Source organism: Balaenoptera acutorostrata, chromosome 19, assembly GCF_949987535.1.
Source record: "Balaenoptera acutorostrata chromosome 19, mBalAcu1.1, whole genome shotgun sequence".
In the NCBI taxonomy this organism is placed as follows: Eukaryota; Metazoa; Chordata; class Mammalia; order Artiodactyla; family Balaenopteridae; genus Balaenoptera; species Balaenoptera acutorostrata.
In genome coordinates this window covers 64,497,730-64,525,729 of record NC_080082.1, presented here as the reverse complement: position 1 = coordinate 64,525,729, position 28,000 = coordinate 64,497,730, and the positions used below count along the sequence as shown (strand labels likewise).

The following is a 28,000-nucleotide window of genomic DNA, read 5'->3' as shown; positions in this document are numbered from 1 at the left end:
CAAAAAAGAATTCTGATTTTATTTCTTACACATTTTGCACAAACTGGAAAGCACTGAAAACTATTATATATATGGTGAACAGCTGACATGAAAGAGCCTGGCGCATAAATGCAGGGTTTTTCCCAAGTATCAGTCAGTTTAGTTTGCCATAACAAAATACCATAGACTGGGTGATGTAAACAAAATTTATTTCTCACAGTTTTGGAGGCTGAAAGTCTGAGATCAGGATGCCACAAGGTTGGATACTGGTGAGGGCTAGTTTCTCGGCTTGCAGATAGCCACCTTCTTGCTGTGTCCTCACATGGCAGAGGCCTCTGGTGTTTCTTCTTTAAAAACACTAATCCTATTATGAGGGCCCCACCCTCATGACCTCATCTAACCCTTATTATCTCCCAAAGGCCTCAATTCCAAATACAATCACATTGGGGGTTAGGGTTTTAACAAATGAAATTTTGGGAGGACACATTCAGTCCATGACTTCCCATTCTCCACCAATCATTTGTTGCACACCAGTGTTTTCACATGAAAATACCAATGTTTATTCATATAAATATAAATTCATTTTCAAACAAAACAGTAACAAGTGATTTCTCCTTGTTCTGCAGCTCCTCATTCTTCAGTACATCCTGGGTTTTTTTTCCCCCCATTAGCTTGTCCCAGGCTTGTTAGATTTTTCACACCATTAAGATCATATGTCTTCATATCCATAGAGACAGTATGGTAATGACTCTATTGCTCCACACAATTATGAGTGCTATCTTTACTCAATCTTCTTTATTCTCAACCAGAAGTTTCTGTCAGCTGAAAATGGCACCCTGGTTTGTGAGGAAATCACTTCTGTGTGATACTTTTAGTTCTAAGGGACAAACTCAAACTCTTTCTTCACATGACCTTAAATCAGGCTCACAGCTCCATCCAGAAAAATGGATTTACAATTCACTTTGTTGTACATAACCAATGAAATAGCTTTAAAATTACATTGGAAATAAAGTACCAGTTATTTTTATCAAATGAAGAATGCTCTTCATTAAAAATGACTGATCCAATCATCTGAGCTTGCTATTTTGAAACAAAGAACTATGATAAAGTCACTGCCTCAGTTGATTTCAAATCCTCAGGTCAAAATCACCAATGACTTTTGCTCTTTGGCTTTCAAAGTGGGACACGTCATTAAACTGTCCCATTTTTACACAAATTATGTTATAGACAAATGCATTTTCCCATGCCTCTGTCTCTGCTACTTTGCTAGCCTCCCTCTTAGCTTTTACATATTTAAAACAATCTTAAGCCTTTTCCTCAGAATGTGTATTCTGATGTCGAATCAAGGATGAGCTCCGACTATATGCCTTCCCACATTTACTACACTCATAGGGTTTCTCTGAAGAATGACTTCTCTGATGCCGAATAAGATCTGAGCCACTGCTAAATGCCTTCCCACATTCATTACATTCATAGGGTTTCTCTCCAGTATGACTTCTTTCATGTAGAATAAGGGATGTGCGTTGGCTAAAGGCCTTCCCACACGTTTTGCATGTATATGGTTTCTCTCCAGTGTGAATTCTTTCATGTTGGGCTAGGTGTGCACTCTGACTGAAGGCCTTCCCACACTGATCACATTCATAGGGTCTATCTTCAGTATGAATTCTCTTATGTCGAGTAAGAGATATTCGGTGACTGAAGGCTTTCCCGCATTCCTCACACTGATAGGGTTTTTCTCCAGTATGGATTCTCTGATGTTCAATAAGAAATGATTGGCGGCCAAAAACTTTACTACATTTATTGCATTTGAAAGGTTTCTCTTCAGAATGAATGTTTTGATGTATTTTAAGGTTGGCAGTTCCAGAAAACATCTTCCCACATTCCTTACATTCAAACAGTTTCTTTTTCTTTGTATGAACTTTCTGATGTTGAATAAGGGACGAATGCCGGTTGCAGACCTTCTCACATTTATTACATCTGTATAGTTTCTCTCTATTATGAATTCTTAGATGTAGAGTAAGGGTTGAAAGCTGCGTGAAGATCTTCTCACATTTATCACATTTGTAGGGTTTCTTTGAAGCGTGAATTCTCTGATGAAGCATAATGGATGAAATCCTATTAAAGGATTTCCCACATTTTCTGCATTTATAAGGATTCTCTATACAGTGACTTCTCTGCTGTAAACTCTGACTTAAGGCCTTCTCACTTTCATGAGTCTTCTCTCCAGTATGAATTCTTTTATGTATAACAAGGACTGATTTCTTACCGAACCCTCTCCCACATTTATTGCATTTATGTATTTTCTTTCCATTGTGAATTTTCTTATGAAGTAAAAAAGATGACATTCGAATGAAGGCTTTCTCACATTTTCTGCACTGGTAGACATTTTGGACAAGGTGGATTTTCTGATGTATACTGAGAGATTGGCATTGACTCAAGGCCTTCCCACAGTCAAAGATTTCCTTTTCATCATGACTTTTCCCATGTAAAATAAGGGTTGTTCTTTGAATGAAGCTTTCCCCACATTTATCACATTCATAGCTTCTCCTTCCATTGTGAATTTTTTGATGAAGAATAAGGGATGAGATCTGTCTGAAAGCTTTTCTACAATTACTGCATTCATAAGGCTTCTCTCCAGTATGAGAGTTCTGATGAAGTTTAAGAGCTAAGCTTTGACTAAAGAATTTCCCACAGTAGTTACATTTTAGAGATTTCTTCTTTGAATGCACTTTCTTGGGTTTTATTAGGACTGAATTTTTCTTGCAGCCTCTCTTTCCTGTGGGAACTTTTTGTGGTGCAGAAACTGGTTTCTGATAGATGCTTTGCCCAGATTTGTTGCACTGATATGGAGATAACTTCTTGGTCTCACATTTAGACCCTAAGTCTGAAAGACATCAAGAAATTCAATTTGTTTTCCTGTGCTAGAAAAATAAAGCTATTTGCAATCATTATCATAATAACGATGATAATCAGAGTAACTTTTTAGTGTCTTATTATGGTTTTAACACAGTAAGGGCTTTATAGAAACATTTAATAACTGAAATTCAGGGAAGCACAACTGGAAATTAATAAATAAAGGTTTTATTTAGAGAATAAATGTATACCATATACCACATTAAACTCCATAAATTGTTCAGTAGATGAATGTAGTTTTATTATAGGAAATGTCCAGAAAAGGCAGAAGGTAAAATACAGACAGAAGGTAAATTACTGGTTGCCTGTGGCTGAAGGTGGGAATGGGGATTATCTGTAAATGGGCATGAGGGATCTTACTGAGGTGACAAAACTGTTCTAAAACTGGTTTATGGCGATGGTGGTACAACTTGGTAAATTTAGCAAAAACTACTGAATTATACACTTAATATGGATGAATTTTACAGTATGTGGCTCAATAAAGTTGTAAATTTTTATAATGTATTCTTAAAATCGAATCTTAAAAAAAACCAAACTTGACTTCTGGTTTCTGGCTCCTCATGTAAAAGTTTGGAAGTCACTATTTTGTCCTACAACTCTTCTTAGATCCATTATAGAGGGGAGGGCACAGGGCGAACCACTTCCTCCAAGACTGGAGAGACAAACTGAAGCTTACTGGAGCAGAGACTCACAAGCACAACCACCACGGGAACCTGTGCTGGGGCAGGAAAACCTGAACTATAATTAATGAATTGTTGGAGGCTCAGTGCCAACAACTCTGAGAGTTAAAAACTCCAGGGGGACCTAGTCAAAGCAGCCCACACAATATGGCGAGATTTACCTTTAGGAGTTTGATCAGATTCTCACCTTAAATATAGGAGAAAAATTCTCTTGGGCTGCCTCCAGGGGGTGGGGAAAAGGAATCATTTTGAAATATGCCAGATCAGTCTGTTCCTCTTAACAAGGCCTGCCCTCAGGGGACACTAGGTAGGTAACCAGAGCCTACCAGGCTGAGGTATTATCAGAGCTTAATTGACCTGGGGAAGGAAAATATCCAACTCCACCTGGCTCTAGCCAGCTTGTCCCACCTAATGTGGGAGGGAAAAACAGAATCACTTGTGATGTTCACAATCCAGAGAAGTCTCACTAAAAGACTGAAAACCTAATCATAAGACTAAAGACTTCTCCCCTCCCCCACCTCACCATCACATCACTAAAGGCCTATTTAGAGCAGTTCCTTTTAAATGGTATATCATGGCTGACTATCAAGAAATAATTAGAAGACATACCAAAAGGCAAAAAACACAACTTGAAGAGACAAAGCAAGCATCAAAACCAGATGCAAATATGGCAGGGATGTTTGACTTATCAGGTCAGAAATTTTAAACAAGTATGTTTAATATGCTAAGGGCTCTAGTGGATAAAGTATACAGCATATTAGAAGAGATGGGCAATGTAAGCAGAAAGATGGAAATCCTAAGGAAGAACCAAAATGAAATGTTAAGAGATCAAAAACACTGCAGCAGAAATGAAGAATGCCTTTGATGGGCTTTTTGGTAGAACTGACACAGCTGAGGGAAGATTCTGCGAGTTAAAGAATTTATCAATAAAATCCTCAAAACCTGGAAAGCATAGAGAACAAAGACTGAAACAACAGAACAAAATATCCAAAGACTGGAACAATTACAAAAGAAATAACATATCTGTAATAGAAATACCAGAGGAGAAGAAAGAGAAAAAAGAACAATGACTGAAAACTTCCCCAAATTAATGTCAGACACTAAATTACATATCTAAGCTGCTCAAAGAACACAAAACAGGATAAATGTTAGGAAATCTATACCTAGGCATATCATTTTTAAACTGCAGAGTATCAAAGAAAAATTCCTGAAAGAAGCCAGAGGGAAAAAAGATCCCACCTACAGGGGAACAAAGATTAGATTTACATTCAACCTCTCAGAAACCATGCAAGCAAGAAGAGAGTGGCATGAAATATTTAAATTGCTGAGGAAAAAACCCCACCAATCTAGTAGTCTGTACCTTGTGAAAATTTCCTGCAAAAGTGAAAGAGAAAGACTTTCTCATATAAACAAATATTGTGAGAACTTGTTGCCAGTACACGTGCCTTGCAAGAAATGTTAAAGAGGTCCTTTGGAGAGAAGGAAAATAATGTAAGTCAGAAACTCAGATCTACATAGAGAAAGGAAGAGCACTGAAGAAGGAATAAATGAAGGCAAAAAAAACCCCTTTTATTATTTTTGATTAGTCTAACAGATAACAGTTTATTCAAAATAATGATAGCAACAATGTATTTGATTACATATGCTTATGTATTTATCTTATGTGTGTGTGTATGCTAATGTATACTTACATATAAGTGAAGTAAATGACAGCAATGATAGAGGGGATGGGAGGAAGGAGTTAGCATTATTTTAAGGTACTCATGCTATCCATAAAGTGGTACAGTGTTATTTAAAAGTGGACATGGATTAACTGTAAATGTGTATTGTAAGCTCTAAGGCAACCACTAAAAAGAGTTTAAAAAGTAAAAATAAAAAGTTTAAAAAAAGAAAGTATGCTAAGGATAGAAAATGGAATCACATGAAATGTTCATTTAAAATCACAAAAGGCAGAAAAGAGTGGAAGACAAAAACAGAAAAAATAAAGGTAACAAATAGAATACAGTAACAAAATGGTAGATATAAATTCAACTACATCAATAATCACTTTAAATGTCAATGGTCTAAATGCATCAATTAAAAGAGATTTTTCAGAGTGCATAAAAAACATGACCCACCTGTATGCTGTCTATAAGAAACCCACTTTAGATATGGAGACACATATGGATTAAGAGTAAATGAATGGAGAAAAGTAGACCAAGCTGACACTAATCAAAAGACAACAGGGCTTCCCTGGTGGCGCAGTGGTTGAGAATCTGCCTGCCAATGCAGGGGACACGGGTTCGAGCCCTGGTCTGGGAAGATCCCACATGCCGCGGAGCGACTAGGCCCATAAGCCACAACTGCTGAGCCTGCGTGTCTGGAGCCTGTGCTCCGCAACAAGAGAGGCCACGATAGTGAGAGGCCTGCACACCGCGATGAAGAGTGGTCCCCACTTGCTGCAACTGGAGAAAGCCCTCGCACAGAAATGAAGACCCAACACAGCCATAAATAAATAAATTAATTAAATACATAAAAGACAACAGAAGTAGCTATATTAATTCTAGACAGAGCAGGCTTAAAAACATGGAAAGTTATCATGGATAAAGAGGGGTATTACATAATGATAAAGGGGTCAATTCTTCAGGAAGATATAATAATTCTTAACATGTATGTACCTAACAACAGAGCATCAAACTACATGAGACAAAAAGTGATAGAACCACAAGGAGAAATAGATGAATCCACTATCAGAGTTGGAGACTTCAACACCCTCCTCTCATAAATGGACATATCCAGCAGGCAGAAAATCAGTAAGGACATAATGGAACTCAACCACACCATCTTTCAACTGGATATAATTGACACCTATAGAGTATTTCATCCAACAGCAGAATTAACATTATTCTCAAGCTCACATGGAACATGCACCAAGACAGACCATATTCTGGGTCATAAAACACACCTTAACAAGTTTAAAAGAATAGAAATCATACAGTGCCTGCTCTCAAACCACAATGGAATTAAATTGGAAATCACTAACAAAAAGATGACTCAAAAATCAAATCCCCAAATACGTGGAGATTATACAGCACACTTCTAAATAACACATGGGTCAAAGAAGAAATCTCAAGAGAAATTTTAAAATACTTTGAATTAAATGAAAATGGAAACACAACTTATCAAAATGTGTGGGATGCACTGAAAGTAGTGCTTAGAGGGAAATTTATAGCACTGGATGCATATAATAGAAAAGAACAAAAACCTAAAGTCAAAAATGTAAGTTTCCCCCTTAGGAAACTAGAAAAAGAGCAAATTAAATCCAAAGTAAGAAGAAAAAAAAGAATTAGAGCAAATCATTGAAAATGAAAACAGGAAATTAATAGAGAAATATAATGAAATAAAAAGATGGTTCTTTGAAAACCAGTAAAATTGTTAAGTCTCTAGCTAGACTAACTAAGAAAGAGAGAGAAGACACAAATTAATATCAGAAATCAAAGAGGGGACATCACTACATATTTCATGGAAATTAAAAGTATAATAAAAGAAAACTGAACAATTCTATGCCCACAAATCTGATAATCTAGATGAAACTGATCAATTCCTTAAAAGACATAATTTGCCAAAACTCACACAAGAAAAAGATGATGTGAATAGGCATATATCTATTTAAAAAACTGAATCAGTAATTAATAAACTTCAAAAACAAAAAGTACCAGGCCCATTATGTGTTCACTAGTGAATCCTACCAAACATTTAAGGAAGAAATCATTCCGATTCTCCATAATCTCTTTCAGAGGACAGAAGCAGAGGGAATACTTACTAACTCATTGTATAAGGCCATCATTACCTTAACGCCAAAACCAGAGACATCACAACAAAGTAAAACTACAGACCAATATCCCTGGATAAATACTGATGCAAAAATCCTAAACAAAATACTAGCAAACCAGATTCAACAGCACATTAAAAGGATCATACACATGAGCCAGTGGGATTTATACCTGGAATGCAAGGATAGTTCAATATGGGAAAATAAATGTAGTCTATCACATTAACAAATTAAAGGACAAAAACCACATGATCACCTCAACTGATGCAGAAAAAGCTTTTGACAAAATTTAACATGATAAAAACACTCAAAAAAATAGGAATAGAAGGAACTACCTCAATTCCACACCAAAAACTGTTTGAACCAATCAATGAATTCAGTAAAGTGGCAGGATACAAAATCAACACCCGAAAATCAGTTGTGTTTCTATACACTAACCATGACCACTCCGTAAAGGAAACTGAGAAAACAATCCTATTTATTATAGCATCAAAAGAATAAAATATTTAGGAACAAGTTTAACTAAAGAGATGAAAGACTTGTACACTGAAAGCTACAAACATTGCTAAAAGAAATCAAAAGATACAAATAAATGGAAAGACATCCTGTGCTTCTGGATTGGAAGACTTAATATTGTAAAACTGTCCATACCACTCAAAGTTATCTACAGATTCAATGCAATCCCTATCAAAATCTCAATAACATTTTTTTGCAGAAATAGAAAAAAGTCCTAAAATTCATATGGAATCTCAAGGGACCCTGAACAGCCAAAACAATCTTGCAAGAGAGGAATGAAGTAGGAGGGCTCAGACTTCCTGATAATTAAGATGGTGTGGTAGTAGCATAAAGATAGATATGTAGACCAATGGAAGAGAATAGAGAGCCCAGAAATAAACTCTTGCAAATCTGGTCAAATGATTTTCAACAAGGGTGCCAAGACTATACAATGGGGAAAGAACAGTTTCTTCCACAAATGGTGTTGGGAAAACTGGGTATCTACATGCAAAAAATGAACTTGGACCCCTACCATACACCATATACAAAAATTAACTCAAAATAGATTAAAGACCTAAGTGTAAGACCTAAAACTATTAAACTCCTAGAAGAAAACATAGGGGAAAAGCTTCAGGACATTGGATTTGGCAATGATTTCTTAGATATGGCATCAAAAGCACATGCTACAAAATGAAAAAACTGACAAATGAGACTACATCAAACTTAACTTTTGCATGTCAAAGAAAACAACAGGGAAAAGGCAACCTGTGGGTATTGTAAATCATATATCTGATAAGGGATTAACATGCAAAATATATGAAGAACTCCTACAACTTAAAAACAAAGGACAAATAACCCTGTTAAAAAATGGGCAAAGGACTTGAACAGACATTTCTCCAAGACAGACAAATGGCCAATAAACACATAAAAAGATCCTCAACATCACTAATCATTAGGGAAGTGCAAATTGAACCCACAATATCACCTCACACCATAAGGATAGCCACTATCAAAAAAAACCAGAGGACTTCCCTGGTAGTCCAGTGGTTAAAACACCATGCTCCCAATGCAGGGGGGCCCGATTCAATCCCTGGTCAGGGAACTAGATCCCACATGCCTTAACTAAGAGCCTGCATGCTGCAACTGAAGAACCCACATGCTGCAACTAAAAAGAACCCACATGCCACAAATAAGACCTGCGTGCTGCTACGAAGATCCCACAAACGGCAACGAAGATCCTGTGTGCCACAACTAAGACCTGGTGCAGCCAAATAAATAAATAAATAAATATTTAAAAAAAAAAAATAACAAGTGCTAGTGAGGATGAGCAGAAGTTGGAATCCTTGTGTACTATTGGTGGAAATGAAAAATCGTGCAGCCACTGTGGAAAATGGTATGGAGGTTATTCAGAAAATTTAAAACATAACTACCATATGATCCAGCAATCCTACCTCTGGGTACATACCCAAAGGAATTGAAATTAGGATCTCGAAGAGATATCTGTACTCCCATGTTCATTGCAGCATGATTCACAATAGCTAAGAGAGGAAGCAACCCAAATGTCTATTGACAGATGAATGGATAAAGAAAATGTGGTATATACATACAATGGAATATTATATAGCCTTAAAAAGAAGAAAATCCTGTCACATACTACAACATGGATGAAACCTTGATGACATTATGCTAAGCAGAAAAAAGCCAGTCACAAAAAGTCAAATACTGCATGATTCCATTCATATGAAGTATCCATAGTAGTCAAAATCATACCAAGGGCTGAATGGAGAGGTAGGAAGTACTAGTATTTAGTGGGTACAGAGTTTCAGTATTGCAAATTAAAGTTCTAGATAACTCTTGGTCAACAATGTGAATATACTTAACAGAACATTTAAAAATGGTTCAGATGGTAAATTTAACGTTATGTGCTTTTTACCACAAAAAATAAACTCATAAATCTGTAAAAAAAAAAAAAAAAAAAAAACCACAAAAAAATTTTAAAAACCCATAACTTGACCAACCAAAGAGGAATCTATGAGAAAAGGGAATGAGTTCTTGAAAAGCAGTCAAAATAAACAGTTATGGAAAAGATTTTTAATTTTTTTTTTTAAGGATTGAAGAAAATGATGCAAGTTTGATCATTTGAAATGCTATCATTAGAGAAATCAGAACACACTTTCTCTGAAGGGAAATATGAAAGCCGAGGCAGGGGACTGGATAGGTGGGGATGAGGCTATTAAAAGCTGAGCTTCTGGAACTGGAAGCTGGGGTTTAAACTCCAACTCTGCTGCCACTTCCTAGCTGGGTGACCTTGGGCAAGTCACCGAACCTCTCTGGCCCTCAGTTTCCTCATCTATAAAATAGGAATAATAATACTACCTACCTTATAGGGTTGTTGGGAGGAACCTGTACTTAAAAGAGTACCTAATAAGGAGCTTGTTAAATGTTGGTTATTCTCCCTCTTGGGGCTCATACTGAAGAGACTTGCGTTTTCTGCACAAGCCTGGGGCCTCTGAGGTGGAGAAAGTGTCTCTCAACTATTATCTTAAAGATGCTGCCCTCTCATGATGGAGGGCACCCTTACAGAGAATGCCAGCTTCTAAGCCTTGGTTCTCTGTCACTCACCCAAGCCTCCGCGTCTTTTCACTGGCTCCACCATCCAGGGTGCTTTCCCTTTTTCCAATAAGGTGATCACATTTGGCCTCCGAAAGGAAAGTCCTGCACACAGGAAAAACACTGGAACTGAGCATGATGTGGGCACCACAGCTGTTAGAGCCAAGCTTTGTGTCAACAAAAATGGGGTTTATTAGTGCAAGAGGAGCACAGAGGATGTAAAGGATAGGCGGAGAAGAAGAAGGATGAAAGTTCAGTCATAGCCAGCAGAGTTATACATTTCTAACTCTACAAAGCCAACTATTTTCATGAAAAGTTGGACCAGAAACTCCTGAGGCTGGTTATTCAGCTACTGCCTTTCTGCTCCCAAGCCCACCGTTCTCTGATCTGCTGTAATCCACACTTCTGTGCCAGTTGCTCCGCGTCAGCATCCACCAATAGGGGTACTGGCGGTTTCAATTTATGCTTTTCTTTTTTTTCCCTGCACTTCCAGAACTAGCCTCATCTTGCGCCCTCAGGAGGATAAACCAGGCAGCGCACCCCTCTCCTTCAGAAGTCTGAGTCCCTTCCTCAAAGTCCTAAAAACTCTAAACTCTTCCCTCTGTCCTCCCAGCCCTAGGATGGTGGCTGTGTCCTGCAGTTACCATGTGTGTCTAATATTCACCTTTTAATAGTACCTGTTAAGTCAATACTTTAAATTTTTTCTCTTAAAAACAACCCAGGTGTCCTCAAAAGGTTACATATATAGTTACCATGTGACCAGCATATACCACTCCTAGGTATATACCCAAGAGAAATGAAAATACGCATCCACACAAAAATTTGTATGTGAACATTCATAGCAGCAGATTCGTAACAGCCATACAGTGGAAACAAGCCAAATGCCCACCAACTGGTGAATGGATAAACGAAATGTGGAATATTATTTCGCCATAAAAAGGAATGAGGTATTGATACACGCTACCATGTAGATGAACATCAAAAATATTACCTTAAGTGAATGAAGCCAGACACAAAGGACAACATATTTGATTTCATGTTTATAGAATGCCAAGAATAGGCAAATTCATAGAGACAGAAAGTGGATTAGTGTTTGCCTAATCTGGGGGGATTAGTGGGCAGGGGGAAATAAAAAGTGACTGATGATGGGTATAGGCTTTCCTTTGGGGATAATGAAAATGTTCTAAAATTGACTAGGGTAATGGATGCACAACTCTGTAAATACATTAAAAAAATCACTGAATTGCATACTGCATATGGGTGAATTGTATAATATGTAAATTATACCTAAATAAAGCCATTAAAACAACAACAACAAAAAACTGGAGTGGCTTCTGTTTTCTTGACTAGACTGATTGGCCCACGACAGGCCAGCTGTGGATGACGGGAGCAGGAGAGCCTTACCAAGAGAAACCAGGTTCTGGTAGTTTTCCAACATGACATCTTCATACAGATCCTTCTGAATGGGGCTCAGCCCTTCCCACTCCTCTTGGGAGAAGTAGATGGCCAAATCCCCAAATGTGACTGGTGCCTGAAATGGAAAATCACATGTCCTTTCACTGTGGGCTTGTGCTTCCACACGGCTGGAGAAAACGTTGGACTTCCAAACATGGGAGATACGTGGTGCCAGGATTCTATTAAGGAAACATTTGCGGTTCTGAGATCAAAAGGGGCAGGTGTATTAAACAAAACACCGTGCTACATGATAAAGATTTCGTTGCATAAAAAGCATGTCAACTTGGATTTACGGGGCACTGACAAAGACAAGGCATTTTTCTAAGTACTCTGCATGTACTGGCTCATGTTAGCCAGTGACTGGGGACCACAGCAACGTTACAGATGAGGAAACTGAGGCCCAGAGATGTGAGGTGACTTACTGAAGATCTAAGAGCTTGTAAATGAAGGAGCTGGGGTTCAATTTGGGCAGTCTGGCTTCTGATTCATGTCCCCAACCACATGGGACTGTGTTATACATGGCAAAAGTTTATTTGCAGATGTAATCAAGGTTACTCATCAGTTGACCTTAAAATAGGGAGAGTAGCCTGGATTATCCAGGTGGACCCGATGTCATCACAGGAGCCCCTAAGAGCGAAGAATTTTCTCCAGCTGGTGGAAGAGGAGAGCAGAAAGGGAAGTCTGGGAGATGTGAAGGATGAATGGGATGTGACCTGTTGTTGCTGGTTTGAAGATAGGATGAAGGGAGCCACATGAAAAGCAGGAGGGGGAACTGATTTTGCCAATAACCGATGAGTTCAGAAGAGGACCCTGAGCTTCAGATGAGACCACAGCTGCTGACACCTTGATTTCACCCTTGTGAGACCCAAAGCAGAGGATCCAGCTAAGCCAAGCTGTGTCTGAACTCCAACCCACAAACTGTGTGACAATAAATGTGTGCTGTTTTGAATGGCCAAGTTTGTGGCAATAGGGAATGAATACACATAACTTAGAGGGCAAAAGCGTCTATTATGAGAAACTGCACTGAAGAGACTTATTGTGGAAAATCACTTGATCATCTAAAGTCTTGAAACATGCTTATTTCAGGAGGCTGACTCACTGGCCTGGCTCCGACTAACTCAACCTGAATACAGGGTTATGAGGAATCTCTTAGAGATGTCCTCCTTGTAAAAATGGGGTGTACATGTAAAGACAAAGCAACATCAAGAGATTAACTCTGGAGCACAGCATCCAATCCTCTTCTGCCCCAGCAGGTCCCACCTGGGCACTCATGTCCACCTCGAGAAACCATGGTGGCTCTGGTCTCCTCTCTGGAGACAGTATTCCTCCCAGCACAGGCAGAGACCCTGGAGATGCTGAATGAATAGGTGAACAGTCATGTGCACACTGAGAAAAAAGGAGAGGGGGCCGCTGAGTGGCTACCTGGGTCACTGGAGCCCTTCTCACGCTCCCACGCCCCGTGGTGGTGATGGAAGGAAACCAGGGACTATGTCTTGGTTGGGTTTCTGTGGGGTAGGATGTTCCAATGGAAGGAAAGCAAATGGTTTCTTACAAGATGGAACTTTCCCAAAGGACGAGGAACCACTACTTACCTTGGACTTGGATTTCCCCCGTGCAGCAGGCATCCTTTCCTCCCCCTTGAGGGTTTCAATTTGGAGAGGGGCAGAGTGCTGAGAAGGTGGGGCTGGGAGAGAAGAGAAATCATGAGTCGACTGGGCCTTCTGGGTGGTCCCAGGGTCTCTAGGATAAGAATCCCCTGGCCCCACACCCTGGTCACACACACGTGCACAGACATGCACGTTGCGGGAGGTCAGAACATCTTCTGAAGCGTTCCTGCTCCTTCTCAGGATCAGGGAGGGACCACAGCCAACACTATCTGTTCTTAAGGCCACAGGAGGCTCCAGATCAGGAGGCAAATGAGACAGGCAGACACCTGTTCTTCCATCTGACAAGGAACTGTGGAGTGCTCACCAGGAGCCAGGCACTGTCCCCGGTGCCGGGGAGAGAGCAGAGTTAGAGCAGAGAGGTACCGGCTCCCAAGTACCTTACACTCCAGCAGGGAAGACAAGTCCATATACAACACAGTGTTTAAAAAAAAAAAAAAGAACACAGTGTTAGCTGAGATCACTGCTATGCAGGGAAGAAAGGACCTGAGCAGGGGATGGAGTGATGGGGTGGCAGGGAAAGGCCTCTCAGAGGCAACATTGAGCCGAGGTGTGAATGCAGTGTGAGCCACCTGGGCACTGGGAGAAGGGCATTCTGGGTAGAGGTACAACAGGTGCAAGGGCCCTGCGGCAGGCACATGCTTGGCACGTGGAGGGAAGTGAGAAGGCGGGCGAGCTGAAGCAGAGTGAGCGAGCCGGGCAGTGGTGGACTAGGAGGTGTCTGAGGTCAGGAGGGGCCGGATCACGAAGGGGTGAGCAGCAGTTTGGAACTCATCCTAAGCGTGATAAGGCATCATGGGGGGCTGGCGGCTGAGCAGAGGAATGCTGTGGCTGACCTAACACTTCACACACACTTTCTCAGCAGCTTTGTGGCAAATGGACTGGGTGTGTGTGGTGGGGGAGGGGCGGGGGGGAGCAACAGCTGGAGAAGGGACTCATTAGATAGCTATGCAGAACTCTAGAAGGGTAATCTCAGTGGTGTGCATCAGTGGGAGAGGAAGAGGTGAGATGTCAAGTATCACCTCCACAGGAGGCCCTCTATCACCCTGGGTCACTCTATACCTGTGCTGCCCAACACATGCCAGCAGCCACTTGAGACATGGAGTTCTGGAAATAAGAAACTGTTTAATTTTGTTTCAATTTGTTTATTATTAAAACCATAATAAATGATAAATAATAAAATCACTGAATTAAAATTTATTATTAATCTAAAATTAAGAATTGATCCTTAATTCAGTTACTGGAAAACCTTTAAGTATGTTTGGAACAACTTGGGTGTGTGAATCTACTTTTCCAATGGTAAATTTTATGAAATTTAAATACAGATCAATTAAGTGTCTGGATTGAGGTGCACTATACATGTAGAAGACACACCTGACTTTAAAGACTCAGTTAAAAAAGAAAAAAAGAATGTAAAAAAATCTCACTGGTAATTGTTTATATTGATTATGAATTAAAATGGTAATATTTCAGATATACCGTATTGAGTTAAACAAAATGTATTATTAAAATTAACTTTAATAATTAATTTGTTTACTTTTTTCAATATGGCTTCTAGAAAATTAAAAATTCTGCCTGTATTGTGTTTCTACAGGACAGCATTGCTTCATACTGCAGAGTCCACGCCATTCTACTGCTCCATTTTCTGTGCAGTAGCCCCGGCTTCCTGAAAATGGCTTGTTTATGCAGGTACCATCTCCCCCATGGGACTTGGGCTCCATGAGAGCAGACACCTTAACTGTTTTGTTCGCTCTCTCCTCCCGTGTCTGAGACCATGCCCTGTGCAGAGCGGTGCTCAGTAGAAGTTACTGGCTGACGTGGTAACCAGTCCAGACTGCTTCCTGGCACGCTCAAAGTGGGGCGGAGTGCAACCACTTTATGTTGAAACCACAGCACAGACGACAGTTCTGACAGCAGTCGTTCCAAGCCCTCTTCTCTTTGGAAAAGGGCAGGGTCTAAAAAAGGCCAAAATGGGGACTTTGCAGATATGATGAATTGAAGGATGCTGAGGTGGGGAGATGATCCTGGATCATCGAGGTGGGCTCAATGTGGTCACAAGGCCCTTACGAGAGGGAGGCAGGAGGTCAGAGACAGAGAAGATGATGGAAGCAGAGTCAGAGAGAAAAAGGTCTGGATACACTGTGCCACCAGTTTTGAAGATGCAGGAAGGGAACGCAGGTGGCATCTAGAAGCTGTAAAGGGCAAGGTCACACATTCTCCCCAGAGCCTCCAGAAGGAACATGGCCCTGCCTAGACCATTTCAGACATCTGACCTTCAGAACCGTAGGAGAATGAAGGTGTGTTGTTGGAAGCCACTAAGGTGGGTGGTAATTTGTCACCAAAGCAATGGGAAACAAATATAGTGACCCTTCCATTTGTTCCTTCCCATTCATGTGCCCTATAAGTGGGCTTTTCTTCTCTTCTGTCAATGACCTGGTGCTAAAAAAAATGCATAATTCAGAGGAATCTCAGGGATGCGCTAAGGCCAGATGAAAGGGGCTGGTTGGAGATCACTGAGGTTAGCCTATGAGGTCACTCCAACAGGGCAGAAAGGAGCCGTGGGACACCAGCCCTGCCTAACTCAGACTCACAGGTCCAGAAGGAGCTTGGAGCCCTGCCCTGTTCTTCACCGGGGTTACAGGGAACGGCTGGGTGGCCTGGTGTGTGTTAAACACCTCACTCTGAAGTTGGACCACCTGGGCTTGACGACTGTTTTTATTAGCTGTGTTACCTTGGGCAAATTACTTAGCCTCTCTGTGCCAGTTTCCTCCCCTGTTAAATGGGGACAACACAGAACTACTTCTGGAGTTGTTGTGAGGATTAGGTAAGAGTCTACATGTAATATCTGGCCTTATTTTCCCTCCCATGAGCTATGAATTCAGGTCTTACAATTCTCCCCTTCCTCACACTGGCCTCCTTGCCAATCCCTGAACGAGCTGCCACAGTCCTGCCTCAGGACCCCACCTGCAATGCTCTTTCCCCTGTCTCAGTTCCTCATTCCCTTCAATCTTTGTTCTAACCTCACCTTCTCTGTGAGGCTCACCCTAACCATTCTATTCATTACTGCAACCTACCTCTGACCCTATCCATCACCCCCCACCTCGCCCTTTCCCAGCTCTGACTTCTCTTTTCTCCACAGTTCTCCTCGCTAATGCACTATGCGATTTGCTTCTGGTGCTTACAGTCTGTCCCAGCCACGTGAGCATAAGCCCCATGTGCCCTGGACCAGGACCTGGCACGTGGAAGGGGCTGGCTAACTATTCGCTACCTGAGTGACTAAATGGCCCAGTAGTAAATACTTCCTTTACCATCACTTCTTCAAAGAGCCCTCCCTGGCCCCCTTAGCTGGGGTAGGGGCCTCCTGGACATGCAGTAGGTGCCACCTCATTACGTGGGGAACTAATTCTATTGTTACTACATCCGCCTTTGCCTTCACCTCCTGTTCTCCACTGCACGCTGTGAGTTGACCAACATTCCTGTGTGTAGCTGTGTGACCTTGGGCAAGACACTGAACCTTACTGGGTCTTTACCTTGATCCTTTACGTCTGCAAAAGGAAGGTGAAGGGCTGCTGCTGTGAGGAGCAGACAAGACAATTATCATGGTAGCTGTATTTATCATTATTGTTGTTATTAGTGTGGCATGTGGCCAGTGCTGTGGGCTGTGAGTCTTCTGTTCTGAACAGTCTACTGTCCCTCTGTTCACATGCTCTGGGGAAGCCCTCAGTGTGCATGTTAAATGTGCTCAACCCCTGGTGACAACAATGCCTCCCAGTTAATAATAAGTATGAGATAATAAGGACTTACTGTATAGCACAGGGAACTCTACTCAATACTCTGTAATGACCTATATGGGAAAAGAATCTGAAAAAGAGTGGATATGTGTATATGTAAAACTGATTCACTTTGCTGTACACCTGAAACTATCCCAACACTGTAAATCAACTATACCCCAATAAAAATTTAAAAATTAAAAAAAATAGTAAGTATGAGACCGAGAGCTGTACTGGATATTTATATGCATTATATGATTTCACCTTTAGAGCAAACTGACCACATGGGTTCCAGTTTCCATTTTGAGGATGAAAGAGGGAAGAAGACCTGCCCAATATCTCAGAGCTTTAAGTGATGAAGCCTGGGTTTAAGCCCCATCCACATGCAGCACAGTCTGCCCTCTTGGAGCAGGATAAGGGTCTACACGGCAAATACTCCCACCGTCTTCTCTGGCAGGGTTCGGGAGGTGTCAATGTAGCACCACAGTTACGAGATATTCCCCTTTGTTACATCAGAGTGCCACCGCACTTGGGGAGCTTTGGAGCAGACGGCATTAAGGGTGAGGAGTTGTTGCTCAGTGACAAACCGAGTGGCCTGGCCTTCAATTCTCTGTGCTGAGCAAGGCTTCCCTTGTGTAGAAAATGGTGACAAAGAATCCTGGATTAAAAAAAAAAAAAGAATCCTGGATGCCTGAATTCTCTCTGTATTCAACCTTGGGACAGTGATGTGCTGGGTAATTTGTACTGTCTGCCAATTTCCATGGTGTACATACTCCCACCAGGGCCCACTGTAATATATCAAACTGATGTCACTGAACATGGAACTGGGGAGAGGTGTGCACAGCGGGTTCACGTGAGGTGGGGTAAGCCAGCTCCAGCACTTCACTGACACGTGGCCTCTGAGAACTTTTGACTAATGTCCCTGCACAGTAGAGGAGGGTTAATGGCTGGCTCTGTTGCCTGAGAACACCCCAATGCAGCTGCCCCATAACATAAAACTCTTGAAATCTTCTGTTTTGTTCTGAAACATCCATATAACTTTTGCATCCTACATCATGATAAATCTGAGTCTGTGTTAATATAAAATCATGTTTTAAATCATTTACCAGAGTCTTCCCCTCTGATTCCTCAAGTCAAATGGATTGCTCCAGGAAGTGGCAACGCATCCATCCTGTGGTTTCTCATGGCGGTTTGCCCTTGGCACGCACCCCAAGGTGAAGGAGCACGATTCTTGTCCACAAAATAATTTTCTCCAAGGAACTCAGCACTGCTGGGGAGGAAAGAACAGCAGTTTGATATTAGATAATTCTGGTTTCAAAGCTTGCTTCTGCCAATTATTGGCTGTGGGAGAACTACACAAAGCCTGTCTGCTCACCTGTGCAATGGGGTAAACAAAACCTGCTTCACCCTTAGCTGTTAAAAGTTTACATGAGATATCTTCAGCAACAGGCACACGGTTATTTCTTGCCTTCCTTTTCCTTTCTAATTCAGTATACACCACGCATCACCAGGGAAGCCTGACACTAAGAGGGCTGAAGTAAGAATTCTCACAGTGCTGGTTGGAGAGAAATTAACAATATCTTTAAGACTGAAGGTGCACATACCCTTTACCCCAGTAACCGCGTTTCTGGTATTTGTCTTCAGACGTCCTCGTATGTGTGTAAAATGACAGGGTTTGTAGGAAGAGGCAGTACAGTCCTACAGTGAAGGGCAGCCATCTGGAGCCAGGATGTCTGGGTTCAGCTTCCAACTCTGCCACCCGCTACCTGTGTGACCTCAGACATGCTCCCTGTCTTCTTTGGGCCTGAGCTTCCTCAACAGTCAAATGAGGCAAATAACAACGATGACTCCACAGGGCTGTTGTGAAAATTAAATGAATGAAAACATGTAAGACACTTAGAGCAGTGCCAGTGCTAAACAAATGTTAGTTTTTTTATTATCATTATGTTACTGAGTCCAATCTCATAGTGCTCGCCCTACGACAGGCCAGTCAATCGAGAGACGAGCTGTTGGGGCGAGGAACAGTGACTTTATTTGGAAAGCCAGCGGACGGAGATGATGATGACTCACGCCCCAAAGAATCATCTTTCCTGAGTTAGAATTCAAGATTTTTTTATACTAAAAGGGAGGGGAAAAAGTCCAACATTTCAGAGGGGATGTGTTAATTTCTTCCTTCCTGCAGTCATTCACAGGTGGGTTTGGTCAGGATGTTTCCTATGGGCTAAACAAAGGTATTTTAGCTTAATGCTCATTACCTGGGAGGCAGGGTTTCCCAGAGAACCCCATTATGTGTAATTCAAGCTTATAGGCAACATCCCTTTAGTGATTAACTTGTAATAGAATACAAAGGTTCTGGGGTTTCCCTGGCAGTCCAGTGGTTAGGACTCTGCGCTTCCACTGCAAGGGGCACAGGTTTGACCCCTGGTCGGGGGAACTAAGATCCCACATGCCTCACAGTGCAGCCAAAAAAAAAAAGAATACCAAGGTTCTTCCCTATTACAATTACTACTCCTATCAAGAGATTGGAAACAACTGCCCATCAATAAGAAAATCAGTGAATGTTACACGCACATATAGGACACCGTGTAGTCCTTAAAAGGAACAAGGCAGCACTACCTCAGAGGTTCTTTACTGGGGGCAATTTTACCCCTGGGGGACACTTGCAATGTCTGGGACATCTGTGGTTGTACCAATTTGGGGGTGGGGGGTGCTCCTGGGATCTAATGGGTGGAGGCCAGGGATACTTCTAAACGTCCTATAATACACAGGACAGCACCCAGAGCAAAGGACAATCTGGCCCAAAATGTCAACTGTGCTGAGGTTGAGAAACCTGCTCTACATGTACTGTGTGAAATGATCTCCAAGATATGGTGTAATGAGGAGAATAAAGGTATAGAGAAAATGCTTAGAAAAAACAAAATACAGGATACGAATACATGAGTTTGAAAAGGAACAGACAAGTTCTGGAAGGGAAATAAAGAAGCTAGTAGCAGTGATTGTCCCTGAAGAAGGGAACTGGGTCACTAGGCTTGGAAACTCAAAACTCACTTTTCCCTATCTATGCTTTGGCGTTCTGTATCATATATATAATTACCTTTTCAAAACACCACCACCACCACAAATAAAGAGGCTGGATCCCACACCACCTCAGGGCAGCGCTGTAAACCTGGCCTCTCTTCCGAGCCCCAGACCTTAGGGTGGGAAGGGGCTTTGCAATTTAGCACAAAGCTAAATTCCTGCTCCTAAGGTAAGGATGGCTAGAACCTGGATGAGAACAAGCTTAAAGAGTTACTGGAGGGACTTCCCTGGTGGCACAATGGTTAGGAATCCGCCTGCCAGTGCAGGGGACACGGGTTCGAGCCCTGGTCCAGGAGGATCCCACATGCCATGGAGCAACTGGGCCCGTGCGCCACAACTGCTGAGACTGCGCTCTAGAGCCCGCTGCTACAGCTGCTGAGGTCCTCACGTCTGGAGCCCGGTGCTCTGCAACAGGAGAGGCCACAGCGATGAGGGGCCCGTGCACCACAATGAAGAGTGGCCCCCGATCGCCGCAGCTAGAGAAAGCCCGTGTGCAGCAACGAAGACCCAATGCAGCCAAAAAATAATAATACTAACAAATAAATTAAAATAAAAAGAGTTACTGGACAGTGGCCATGCCTCCCCTCGGGGCACAGCACCCCTGTGATCCTGGGGGCCTGTGTTGGGTGTTGAGTTGGGGGTGGGTCCTGACATACCTGAAAGCCAGCCATTAATGCACCCACACATTGCTTCCGTTCAGCCAGTTTGTTTTTGCTATACCACCTACCTACTATTTTAAGATCACCTCTATCCTGAACCTGCCAGCCCCAGAGGCCGGGGATATAGAAAGGTACTTTCTCCAAAGACCCAAGCCCAGCTATAGCAGAAAACATAGGCTTTGCATCTGAATGTCAAACCTGCCCTTTCTCCGCTGGCACGGGAACAGATCTGATTTCCTCACTTGTAGGACGGGGCTAGGAATGTCCCTATTGCAGGGAAGTGCAGCTGTCGGGACTGCCTTTGATAAGATATTGAAAACACTCAGAACTAATTTCTTTCATTCTGAGAAGCCCCAGAGGAGCCCACAAACTCTCACAGCTGTAGCTCTCAACTCTGTTTGTACACAGGAATCTCTTGGGAGCTTTTTAATAAATACTGATGGCTGGGCCCCATGCCAGAACCATTAAGTCAGAATCTCTGGGGATGGAGTCCAGGCATGTCTTATTTTTATCTTTTAAGATTTCTAAATTATATGCAAGGCCATAGTTTAGAACTAACGCCCCAGTCTACAAGCCTCAGTCGCGGGCTGGAGATCTGACCTCTCCCTGTTAAGAGTCCAGACCTCAGCACGGGGGAGGAGAAAAGTCTTTGATAAGCTCAAAGCCAAATGCTTATAGATTCCCTGATCAGAGGATTCCAAGGAGTCACTGATGGTGGCCATTCTTGGCTTTGGAGTTGACTGAGATGCCCATGGGAAGCCTGGGTGTCGACACTGAAAACAGCACCCACTGTCACCCTGTAATCCCTCCACCCTGCTTTCCTTTTCAAAATAATTACTGCCACCTGTTATAAATTTAATTTCATCGCTCTACTAAATGCTAGCTCCAATGAGTAGAAACCTAGCCCATCCTGACTAGCAAGGTGCTTGGCCCATGGCAGGCATCTGACTGCTGAATGAATGAGTGCCTCTCAGAGCCTACCCAGGTTGCAGGCCTTGGACACCCTTTCTTCTCGTCTCAGAAACATTATCCCTTTATCACCTCTCTCATCCAGCCCTCTTGCTCTCCTCCCCACCCTCACGCCCTGAAAATGTTCATGGTGTGCCCTCATCATGGTCCTGTACACCAGTGGTTCTCAACTGGGGTGATTTTGTTCTCCAGGGGATACCAGGCTGTGTGTCTGGAGACACTTCTGCTTGTTAAAATTGGGGCAGCAGGGGTATGCTACTGGCATCTGGGGGGTAGAGAACAGGAATAATTCTAAACATCCAACAACATATAGAACAGCTCTCCCCCGTCTCTCAATTATCTGACCCAAAGCATCCAAAGTGCCAAGGCTGGGGCTTCCCTGGTGGCGCAGTGGTTAAGAATCCGCCTGCCAATGCAGGGGACACGGGTTCGAGCCCTGATCCGGGAAGGTCCCACACGCTGCGGAGTAACTAAGCCTGTGCACCACAACTACTGAGCCTGCGCTCTAGAGCCCGCGAGCCACAACTACTGAAGCCTGTGAGCCACAACTACTGAAAGCCCACGCGCCTAGAGCCTGTGCTCCGCAACGAGAAGTCACTGCAATGAGAAAAGCCCACGCACTGCAACAAACAGAAGCCCCAGCTCGCCGCAACTAGAGAAAGTCCACGCACAGCAACGAAGACCCAACGCAGCCAAAAATAATAAATAAATAAATAATAAATTAATTAAAAAACAAAACAAAACAAAACAAAGTGCCAAGGCTGAGAAACCCTGGTCTAGACACGGAGATGTCTTCAGATCGCTGTGTTATCAGGAGATACTCCTCCTCAGTCTCTGCCACTGGGTCTTAACCAGTGGGCTTCTCAGAATGAAAGAAATTAACTCTGAGTGCTTGGGTCTTGACCCCACAGGCTCCCTAGGGATATCTCCATCTAGGAAGACCCTCTGTTCGTGCCCTCCTAGGACCCCGACTACAAAATTCTGAACCTAAGCTCAATTTAGCCTTTAGGGATTACTTTATCTCTTAACCTGCAACTTTTTCTCTGAGGCTCCACTTCTTGCTTTTCTTCCTGTGGATTTTATTCTCTGGGTGTGGAATTCTTGGGATTATTAGGTTAATAATAAAGCAATTAGCATTTATTCGTTGCTTACTTGTGTCAGGCACTGTTCTACTTAACGCTCACCACAGGCCTAAGATTGGTACTATTATTATCCCCATTTTGCAGGTGAAACTGAGGGTCAGCAATTTAAGTGACCTCTCCCAAAGTCACACAACTACTGAGTGATGGAACCAGAAGTCCCAGAGTCCCCCAAGCTACACTGGTTAGGAAGCAGACACACAACCATACGCAGCCTCAGGTCCCAGAGACCAGGGCAGACACTGCCCTCCCTTCAAATGCACGAACGCAGTAACAGACAACAAGGCGCAGCTGGGCTACTGGGGCACCGCTTCTCAGCTAGAAGAGGTCAGATCCCCAGCTCCGAGGAGGACTGCTCAGTCTCAAGTTCAGAGATGCAAATTTCTCCAGCGTTCACCACCGCGCTCCTACCTCTGCACGGGGACAACGAAAAACGACCACCAGCACTCCAATAAACACCCAGCACCTACACAGGGCTTGGTGAGCGCCAACCTCGGTAAGGGGTTTTTCACTACGTTACCCCATTTACATAATTTTCCCAAAACTGACGCCGGTGTTGTTATCCTGTTTTACCGAGAAGGAAAGCCTCCCACAACCGCACACATACTTCCTTGCAGGAGCCTGTACGCCCGTAAAGCCGCTCAGAATCCTCCCCACAGGGAACCTCCTTCCACGCTTACCGGGAGAGATACACCTCGACAGCGCAGTCGCACACTGCCACACACTCACAACCGCAAAGCCACTGAAGCTCAGTCATACAGCCACCCGGTCAAACCACGCAGCCACTCCAGACGGCGATAAACGGCCACCTACATCAGTCGGTCACACACACACACACACACACACACACGAACGCGCTTCAACAACATAAATTCTCACAGCCACACTCACATACCCACTCCCGGCCCCCCTCCCACAAGCGCAGTCACCTCTTCCTCACATAAACCCCACAGACCTTGCGGTGAAATACGAACATGGTCCTGAAGCACGTCCCCGTCACCACACGGCTGGCTCCGTCACAGACACACGCAGAAACGCCACAACCCGCTCCCCTCTCACAACACAGCGACGCCACCACATGCTTCAAACACAGTCCCTCACCTCACACTCCGTCACCACAAAACCAGACAAAACCCCACAGGCGGTCACGGGCAGAAAATTCCAGGCAGCCGTGGGCGCACACCCACAGCCACACTCACCCGGTCCTCCAGGGTCGCGTCCCGGCGGCGCCCACCCCTGCAACTGCGCAGGCACGGCGCGCTCCCCGCGCCTGCGCACTCCCCTTCGCGGCCCTCGGTCGGCACTGGCTGGCCCCGCCCCCTCACGCGCGAGACACGTCGGCGAGCCGCGGCCCCGCCCCCAGGCGTCCACGAGAGCGCGAGGCCCCGCCCCTAAATAAGCCACGCGGTGCGCAGGCGCTTACTCACCTCTCCCGCGACCTTTCCACAGGCACAGACCTGAGGCCCCGCCCCCCTCACACGCCGGCGAACGCAGGCGCGCTCGCGCACTCGGAGCCGCTCTTGGGGGCATCGCCGCTCGCTTGCCCGCCCGAGGCCCCGCCCCTGCACCAGCCCTCGGAACACGCTGCGCCGCGCGCACGCGCAAGGGCCGCCTAGCGCTTCCCAGGGCCTCACTTGTTGCTGTCCTTATAAAATCACGTAGATGTTTTCAGGTGCTGAGGCCCTTCCTTGATCCCTTCAACCTAACCCAGCCTCCCCAGTATCCACACCTACACGTTCCCGTCCGGGGGCTTCTAGCCCCAACACCCTCCCCTTTGCCCCGGGACCTCAGAGGAGTTTGGAGCCAGGCTCACCCGCGGACCGTAACGCACGCGCTCACGCATGCGCACTGCGAGCTCAGGCTGCACTTCCCAGAAGCCTCCGGGACGTGGCGCCGTTCAGGACGGCCACGCCCGGATCGTGAGGTTGAGGGATCCCGGCCCGCGCTGACTCCGATCTGTCCGGCCCGGACACGAATGGACCCAGAAGAAGGGCGAAGGGATGTTGCTCCAGGCCAGGGGTGGGATATCGCTTGCGCCTTCTCTGAACGAACAGCCCCAGAGTCCTTTGCGCGGCGCCTTTCCAGGCCCCAGACTACATCTCCCAGGAGCCCCTGCGGCCCGTTTCCGCCTCGTGTAGTGACGCGGCTGCGCGTCGGCCGGGCGGGGACGCGAGCGACCTCCTGTGGTGGTGCGTGAGGTGACCGCGAGTCTGTGAGAGAAGACGGGAGGTGTGAGCCCGCCCCTGAGGTCTGGGCGTGCGGGTCCCGGGTGGTCATTGTGCATTTATGTGTGTGAGGCCCAGGTTGTGTTATTGTGTGTATGTGTGAGGATGAACTTTTGTGAACGCGTGTGACCGGATTTTTGTGGTTGTGTACCCTTGTTTTGCGTGTGTGAGAAACCCAGTTTTTGTGGTTGTGTACGTGTGTGTGTAAATTCATTTTGCATGTGCGTGCTCGTGCACCTCGATGTGTCATGTGTGGCTGTTTCTGCGCAATGCAGAGCTGAGCAGTTGCCACAGAAATTGGCCCACAAAGCTTAAAATACCGACTCTGTAGATCCCATCTTTTGTGGTTGCGTAGTTGTCTGTGGACCCGCAGATAGTGAATGTGTGTAGAAGCTACCATTTCTGGAAGTGTGTGTTTGTACAAGTATGCGTGTGGCCCACTTTTTGTGGTTGTGTATGAGCGTATGGGAAACCAGTGTGTGTGTGTGTGTGTGTAGTGATCCAGTTTTGTGTTTTTAGAGGTGTGTGTGTATGTATAATTCTGATTTCAATTCCGGTGTGTGGAATTTTTTCCCCCCACCATCAAGCAATTTTCTGAAAGCAGCTGGGAGTCCTAACAATTCAACTCAACTCTGACACTGTCTAGCTGGTGATAGAGGCAGATTCCCATAGGTTAATTAAAGGCTGGGTCCCCAAGATGCCCCCATCCCCCACAGGTGCCAGTCACAAGTCCAGGTATCACCTGTGCTCTGACTGACCCTCTATAGATCGGAGGTTCCAATGACTGCCGCCCCCCCCCCTCCTTGGGCTTGATTAGTTTGCTAAAGCAGCTCACAGAACTCAGAGAAGTGTTCACTTACTTTACTTACTAGATCACCCACCAATTTTTATACAAGGATATAACTCGGGAATGGAAAGATGGAAGAGATACATAGGGCAAGATATGTGTGGGAAGGGGCACGGAGCTTCCACGCTTACCACTCTTCCAGTGTGTCCATGTGTTCACCAACCCGGAAGCTCTCTGAACTCCATCCTTCTGAGTTTTTGTGGAGGCTTCATTACTTACGCATGATTGCTTAAATCATTGGCCGTTAGTGATTAAACTCAGTCTCTAGCCCCTCTTCCCTCTCTGGAGGTCTAGGGGTGGAACTGAAAGTTCTAACTGCTGAGTAATTGGGTGGGTTCCGTGGCAACCAACCCCCTACTAGTCATTCATTAACATAACAAAAGACACCTTGATCTGGCTCCTCACAAAGGAAATTCCAAGAGTTTGGGGAGCTCTGTGCCAGGAACTGGTGATGAATGTATTTCTTATTATAAATCAGAATATCAGGGTATGTGTAGGGGGAACCCAGGGCTTGTGGTTGTGTGTATGACCCTGTGAGTGTGTGAGTTTCTGGGAGTAGGTATCAAGAGTGAATGTGTTAAGAACTAGTTTTGGTTTCCCAATTCTGTGACTAGGTAGTGACAATCAAAATATCAGCTAACCGTACTATTATTAGGACTTTTACTATTTCTACCACTACCACTTCTAGCAGTTAGCACTTAACTGATTGCTGTCCCTGGTCAAAAGTATATTGTCAACTGAAAAAACCTAAAAGTTGAGAATTATGGTTTATTTGGCAGACTGATATGGCAAGCAGCATTTTTCATTCACAATGCATATTGATTATTTTGAAGGAAAGTTACATAAGAAATAGCTGGTGAAAGAGGGATGCTTTGACCCACCTCTGTTTCCCTGAAAGCAGGAAATGTCCTGTGTGAAAGGCGCTTTTCCTGTACCAGAAGGTAGCGAGACATCCTTATCACCAGAGATGGAATTTAGGGCCAAGAGACCTGTATAAACAAACCTTACTACTTCTTTAATTTACCAGCCAAACCTAATTCTGTTTAGATTCTTCACTAACTGAGCACCCAAAACCTAAAATTCTTTGTCCTGTCAGTTCCTCACGAATTTATTGTTTCTTTGTCTAAAAAGTATAAAAGCTGCCTGCTTTGGCCACTTCTTAGGTCTCATTTCTTTGAATTAAAGTTAGTTTCTTTTTCTCCTGTTACTCTGTCTTGAGTCAATTGTATTATTAGTCCAGCCACAAGAACTCAAGAGGGGGAGGGGAGAAATTTCCCTCCCCTCCCCCCCACAGTCTCCAGAGTCATGGAGGTCACAGTCAAATAAATGACCCTTACAGTAAACAAGCAAATAGAAATACAGTACAACATTCATAAAATATAACACACTGTGATATAAGAATATTCTGATCATTCATCCACTACATCACAAAAGATGGGTTGAGAGAGTTTTGTGCAATTTAGATGTGTTTTGTATCACATGATTTAAACTATAAGAAGAGTACAGATCCACATTTATATCTTTAGGGATATTCAAAGTTAGAACCTTCCTTTGGAGCTCCTGAAATTACGCATCACAGGACTGTGGAGCAGTTGATTGGGAAAGACATGCCCTACATAGATGTCATGATTAGAGGAGTTCCCATTGGGTTTCAAATGTAAACACCAAACCCATATTTCCTCTGAATTTTAAGTGCTGATTTGTAA

The 28,000-nt window shown here is 43.9% G+C and overlaps 1 protein-coding gene across 12 annotated transcripts; it reads right to left on the bottom strand.

The window, feature by feature from the left end:
• ZNF667 (zinc finger protein 667) lies at positions 1-26,480 on the bottom strand. 12 transcript variants are annotated; one of them, XM_057534067.1, is made up of 8 exons: positions 25,036-25,429; positions 18,982-19,234; positions 18,484-18,647; positions 17,642-18,035; positions 13,536-13,627; positions 11,893-12,019; positions 10,501-10,593; positions 1-2,863 (listed from the first exon to the last, which is right to left on the bottom strand). In XM_057534067.1, the coding sequence occupies exons 4-8, from the start codon at positions 17,661-17,663 to the stop codon at positions 1,284-1,286; spliced, it is 1,914 nt and encodes a 637-aa protein (XP_057390050.1). In that variant the 5' UTR covers positions 17,664-18,035; positions 18,484-18,647; positions 18,982-19,234; positions 25,036-25,429; the 3' UTR covers positions 1-1,283. The 12 variants fall into 12 exon arrangements, with proteins under 12 accessions (XP_057390050.1, XP_057390047.1, XP_057390048.1 ...); XM_057534064.1 differs by lacking the exon at positions 25,036-25,429 and adding an exon at positions 24,422-24,515; XM_057534065.1 differs by lacking the exon at positions 25,036-25,429 and adding an exon at positions 24,422-24,515 and having other exon boundaries at positions 18,484-18,644.
• Between the last annotated feature and the right edge of the window lie 1,520 nt (positions 26,481-28,000).

Coding starts and splice junctions, on each gene's coding strand:
- ZNF667 (XM_057534071.1), bottom strand. CDS start 17,663: ATGTGGTCAGTTTGCTCTAAAG. Junction 12,020..13,535: donor GGGGGAAATCCAAGTCCAAG/GTAAGTAGTGGT, acceptor TTTCCATTTCAG/GCACCAGTCACATTTGGGGA. Junction 2,864..10,500: donor GAAAAGACGCGGAGGCTTGG/GTGAGTGACAGA, acceptor GATGTCTTTCAG/ACTTAGGGTCTAAATGTGAG.